This window comes from Crocuta crocuta, unplaced genomic scaffold (assembly GCF_008692635.1).
Source record: "Crocuta crocuta isolate KB4526 unplaced genomic scaffold, BGI_CrCroc_1.0 scaffold130, whole genome shotgun sequence".
Lineage (NCBI taxonomy): Eukaryota > Metazoa > Chordata > Mammalia > Carnivora > Hyaenidae > Crocuta > Crocuta crocuta.
In genome coordinates this window covers 17,167,425-17,173,893 of record NW_027527920.1, presented here as the reverse complement: position 1 = coordinate 17,173,893, position 6,469 = coordinate 17,167,425, and the positions used below count along the sequence as shown (strand labels likewise).

The following is a 6,469-nucleotide window of genomic DNA, read 5'->3' as shown; positions in this document are numbered from 1 at the left end:
GGGGTGGGGGTGGGGGTGGGGGTAGGAGTGGGTGTGGGTGTGTGGATCGGAGTGCCATTGCTATGGATTGGATGGTAGAAGTGGGTACTGGAGGGATGAGATGACATCGGAGCTCCTGGAGTTACTGACTGACTCTGAAGGGTCATTCCCAAACAGTTACCATAAGAATGAGAATTGTTCATTGATATCTGCTGCTCCATAAGCACCAGCTCTTCCACAATACTATCTTGTGTAAGCTCATCATCAAAAGGAAAGTAGCTTTCATTTGTCTGGGAAACAGAAGGCTCAAACTCTTTCAGTTCAGACTGTAGAGGTAACTGATCTGAAGACTGTGCTTGTATTTGACTCAAAGAAGATTCTTGTATCTGGCTATGCAGCTGCTGGGTATATGTGTCCTGTGGCATTCCTTCTAATTCCCAAACAGATTTCTCTAAGTCATTGATATCAGAGTGCTCAGGAATTGTCATAACACTGATATCTTGCTGTTGTTCACAGCCAGCAGATATAAACTCAGAATCCTTACTGACCTGTTGCCATTCGTTTGAATTAAAGCTGCCATCTGGTTTTGAATCATTGTCCACAAGAAAGACATTCCCTTCAAGTTTTACTTTGATATCTGGAGATGAAGATGGTGTTTGCTGTTCTGAAGCTGAATCACTGGCAATGAGAGCAGAATTCAAGGGTTGATTTGCCACTATGTGTGAATTGACATTTATTGATACCTTGCTAGGAATCTGAGCACCGGCTGTTGAACTTTCTATTTTCCCTGAATGTGGAACCTTTTGGTCCTTCTCAACACTGCCTGGTTTCTGACCTTCTGTGATAACTGCAGAAAGCTGTTCCACAATTGGTTTCTTTATGGGAGGCACCTGGGACTCTTGCAACGCAGACGGCAGTCGCTTTCTTGGACTTTTAGTGCATAATTTAGGGTCTTTATTTATTGAGTCACCATTAGCTGGTGAGCTGGTGCTGGTGAAAGGTAAGTTCTGAGTGGCAACTGAGAGAGTGATAGTGCTTTGATTATTGCCTGTTGAAGTGCCTGGCGGAATTTCATTACAGCGACTTTTACATTTGGTCCTCTGGTCACAGACCTTAGTTGCTTTTACTTCAGTGACACCTTCATTTGAAGGTTTTTGCACTACTCCATCTGTATTACTTTTCTGCCCCAAAAGGGCACCAGGTGTGGTTTTGGGAGCTTTTGCCCCATCAGCGTTCTCTTGGCACTGTGCAGGATGCTCATCTGAGGATGCTTCAGGCTCCATTTTTACTTCTACAGCAGACGTTCCCCCGGTGCTGCTGGTCCTAGAGCCAGGAGACTGAAGTGAAACGACAGAACCATTCTTGATCTGTGGAATGGTCCTTGATTCTTCTGTTGTTCCTGTAGCACTGTTTACTGAGGCAGAATGTTTAAGAGGGGCACTACCGTTGCTGGGCGTGAGGGATATTGCTGTCATTTTCACCACATTTAGAGAACTCATGTGTGAAGTGGGCACAACAGCGGTTTTGATGGGACTGCTAGTAAAGAGGACAGTAGTCGGGGAGCGAATGGTGAGTGCACTGGTGTTGGCTGGTTTGGGTAAGATCTGAGGGTAGCGGTGCCGGGCAGAACGATCCCCACCAGGACTGGCTGGGACGTTCTGAGGAGTCTTTGGTGCCTGTTTCACAGACTGCATGTGCTGAGTGACCACTTGTACATTGAGGGGAAGAACTTTGCCGTCAGAAGAATTCATTGGGCTTGGTGAAGTTACCAATTGCCTGGTCCGCTGGACCTGTTAAAAGGTGGAAAGCAAAAAACTCAGATTTAATGGGTCTAGGATATAAACAGTAATTCACATATCTGTATAGTATTAAGGCATTTAATAAATGTAATGCTAAAAAGAGGAAAAAACAGTTCCTCTCTCAGACTAGAGTTCTATATATACCTGTTAGATCAGGTTCTATATTATCAGACACACAAATATTATAAAAAATGCAACACAGTGCAACATTGTTATAAAATAAAAATACGTAGGGAAAACATTAAGATATTTTTCAATAAACAAGACTAAAAACTTCACATTTGTGATGAATACTTGCCAAAATAATCATTTTTAAGGAGGTTATAGGAAGAGAAGATAAAATCTTAAAAGAACATGCAATAGAAGGTATCTACCTTTGGGTCAAGAAAACGACTCACTTATCGGGGATGGGGTGACTGTTCTATAAACGTATCTATTTTGGACACTAGTAATTAAACCACTGTGAATAAGGTCTCAGATAAAACTGCTGTCTCCACAAGTTTTCTCTATAGTGAATAGCACAAGAGTGTGGTTACCAGGTATAACATGTTTTACTGACATGATGATAATGATGATGATAAGAAAAACAAATCTGATAAAATATCTCCTTAATAATATCAATAATAACATAAAATACCTCCTTGTTGTAGCATGATGCACTCTCATTTTAAAAGCCCCTTTATCATAACCTCAGTTATGTGAGATAGGATACTCTAATCTGTTTGTTAATAGGAAAATAGTCTCAGAATAGCTACGGGAGACTTGTCCAAGGTCCTATGTCCAGCAAACCTCAGCCACAGGTCTACATTCAAGTGTTATCAATGTATATTACAACTTCGCTCCATCTGAATGTTAAAAAGAGGAAAAGTTCAAAACAAAAACCGAAAGAAGTTTGCAACTGATCATCGAGTCTGAGTTCGGGATGAAACAATTCTGAAAACGACTCCTCTCTTTAACATAAAGATCTGAATGGTTATGTGTGCATTCTCTCCATGTCTTTAATCTCTGTATTTTCACTTATGTTCATTATATAGCTTGTTTTGTAATCAACATCGTATGCTGTGACTAAAAGACAAATGACTAAAGCTGACTGGATGTATTTGTGCTCACAAAATCAGTCTGTAACTGAATCTGTACCTATACTTACCTCCTTCTCGTGTGCCACTTTTTTTAAAGCTTGTTTGTTTGTTTATTCATTTATTTGTTTATTTAGAGCGCATGGGAGGGGCAGAGAGAGAGGGAAAGACAGAGAATCCCAAGCAGGCTCCATACTGTCAGCATGAGCCTGATGTGGGGCTTGATCTCAGGAACCAAGAGATCATGACCTAAACCAAAACCAAGAGTCAGATGCTTACCCAACCGAGCCACCCAGGCACCCCTCATGTGCCACTTTTACTTAAACAAATGATCTCCCACCAGCCCAATGAGGTCAAAGACTATTTAATGATATTACCGGAATGGGACTAGGGACAGCTGCCACAACGATACCAATAGGCTGAGGAGAAAGGATTGCAGGATTCCCATTAGAAAGATTAGTCACTCCATTGGTTGTAGCGCCTTCTGTTTTTTTTGCTGAGGATTCTCCTGGCAAAGGGGACTGTAGTTTTTGTTCTTGCTGCTTCTTCTGAATTTTCCGCTGCAATTGCTGTTTCGCATCAATAGGAGAAGGCAAAGTCTTCACCTGAGGCTGAAAAGAATTACTCTCAGCTGTAGGTATAAAAGCAGATGGCTGGGTAATTCCTTTAATTCCTGAAAATAAACAGAAAAGAAAGCTAAAATAAATACTCTGTTTTACAGAAGGCAGTTACAACTCAATTTCTTTGAATATGCAGCCATCTACTGGACAAAGCAACCAAAACCAGCAAATTTTAACTCCCAATCTCTTAATATAACATAAGGGTTACATTTGTCAATACAGTTTTGACACCTTAAAATATGATTCAACTCAGGTGACAGTTTCAATTAAATCAGCAGTAACAAGATGAAGGTTTTGTAAAGAGTAGTAGCTATGACATAAATATGCAGAGGCTAAGATAAATAAATGCCAAGGGAGCAAGTTTCACATTTTATCAGATGTCAGAAATTTCCTTCTCTAATTAGAAATTCATATATTTTCATGATTTAAATATTCAGCCCATGAGGGGCATTCAATAAAAATTTGCTGAAACAAATCATATTTAGAAAAAATGTGTATAGGGAAAACAAGTCTTTAATTCTACCAGAAATTCACAAAAAGAGGGACTACTATGTTAACTGCTACTACACAATTATTCCAGTATGACACAGGAGAAATGAGCAGAGCTTCTGAATAAAACTGAGGTTAAGATATTTTGAAAATGTGTTACTGAAAAAACTTTTTAAAGCAGTAGTAACAGCAACACTGAGAAAAGACAAATGACAAACTAAGCAAGAGATAAATTTTAGGTTAAGAACAACAGATGATGTGATAGTTAAATTTTTAAAAAGCTCTTTTCGCATTTATAGTGTAGCATTACAATCATTAGAAACTAAGCTGTGATTGGTAAACACAGCGAAGAGCAAAGGGGAGGACCACGTCATCCTGCTGGTACACCTTGCCTTGCCTTTCCCTAGCCTAGTTTCTGCTTTTCATCAACAACTTGGGGAGGGGGGACAGGAAGTAGAAAAAGAAGTGACTGAAAACTCTTTCTCACAAGCCCACTCCTCAAAACCCTCATCTTTTGAGCCCCTTAGAGCCATTTTTTTTTTGGTCTACAAATCCATCTCAGACTGTTACTGCCCCCTCTTGGCCCCCAGCCTCAGCTCTGGCTTCTCAGCACCTGCACCCAAAAGCCTCTGCCAATGGCTCAACGCTCAGCTGTCTCCCTCCTGCCAGGGTTTCTGGACAGGAATGACTTCCAAGCAGCTGACTTACCAAAGGACATTTGTAACACAACCTGTTCTTAATATGGAGACTATATTTATAAAAAACCAAATTCACCTTCAAAGGATTGAACATTAATCACTACCAAAGGTATTTAAAAAATATGGCAGTTATTGAGAACAAAATTTTAAGAGTCTAAAAATGTTCTGAGTAATGATATAATTGCTAAAGTAACAACTTCCCAAGGGGACTACTTGCACAAAGTGAAATATAGATTTATACATAAAATTTTTAGTATTTTTGTTTAAAAACACACTTTTCTTTCCACCTATGCTTTAAATATTCATTCATCCAATCACTCAACACTTCTTTCGACCGGACTTTGTGAAAATAAGGAAGAGAGAAATGTTTTGTAGCCCATGATACCTCCTAAGTCCTCAGCTTGTTAAAGTACTTATCTGGGTATCAACAGAGGCAGGAGAAAGAGAACACAGTACGTTGAAGGGCCCATATCTTTTAAAACCTCATTTTGCCAGAAGAAGACAGTAAATGTAATGCAGCTAGCCTGGGCTTTTGAGACCTGACAAATCGGAATTCAAATCCTGGCCCCATTACTTATCTGGCCATGGACAAATTACTTAACATCCTTAAGCCTATTCTCTGATTTGTAATATGGGAATGAATATCGCATGCCTCCCAGGACTGCTGGAGGGAAGAAATGAGGTAACATATACAAGCTACCTAGCGAGTTAAGGCTCTCCAAGCACTATCCTGCGCATGTGTAAGTGTAAGTGAACAGATTTAGGTCATATGGTTTACAATCTAGACAGAGAAAATCATGACAAGGCTCTAGTAAGAGATTATTTTGCTCAAGTGAGTCCTCAATTGACAATAAAATGAAATGACAGAACAATTATACACCCCTCCTACAAATATGTAAATCTTCTGATAGACTGAAAGGAAAACAATTGTTAAAATTTATTAACCTTTTTAAAAAGTGAAGTTACCTAAGGAAATGTAATTCTTGCTGGGATAAATCTATTGTAGATTTACAATTATTTACACTTAACAATCAGAAGAATCATCTCTGGAAAACAAGTTTCACATTAATACATTTTTCACGAACTGTAATTTCCTAGAGTAGTAACAACTTACACTCTTCCTTAGGTTTATAAGGTATGACTGAAATGAGATATTTAAAAAGACAAAAGTTCTTTGATGAAACTCTTTGTTTGCTACCAACTCTAAAACATAGTAATATCTTTATCCATTTTAGCTTGTTAACGGTAATTTTGTACCTGGTGGTGCCGCTGCCATTACCGTTAGAGCTGCCATCGACTTGGTGCCTATATAATGACTTTTTACAAGGAAACGGGCTAATTCCAAGACTGTGTCAAATGGCTGGCTTAAAACTTTCTGGGCCCATTCACACACAAGACGGCAAGCAGAAGAGATAACTTCCTCATCAATATTTTGAAGCTGCCCAGAAGGTTCAGCTCCTTCCAACTAAACGAAGGAAAAAGGAAAAGTTAATATAAAAGGAAACTCAGAGAAATTAAGCTGAAGCACATCGAACACATTATTCTTAATTAGAAGATGCAATCTATATCGGTCGGGTCAAAGTCGTATAAATGCCCTGTTGGCAGGCATAGGAGAGCCTTGCAGAGAAGAGGCCTATCCCTGTCCCCACCAGCGCACGGTTCCTAGCAGCACTGTGAATACAACATTTAAATGGTTGTTAAACATATATGAAGGCTAAGAGATATAGTGAATCCTTCTAAAAGCCTTTTCTGACATCAATAAAACAAACTATGTCACTAGCTGTATTTTGTCTTTTTTGTACTTTTGG

At 39.3% G+C, this 6,469-nt stretch overlaps 1 protein-coding gene across 1 annotated transcript in view; it reads right to left on the bottom strand.

Moving 5' to 3' along the window:
- Positions 1-6,469, bottom strand: part of RFX7 (regulatory factor X7) — a 121,008-nt gene that overhangs the window by 4,332 nt on the left and 110,207 nt on the right. The window contains 3 exon segments of the mRNA XM_077748165.1: positions 1-1,769; positions 3,232-3,527; positions 5,919-6,126. Coding sequence (XP_077604291.1) covers positions 1-1,769; positions 3,232-3,527; positions 5,919-6,126 — 2,273 coding nt within the window.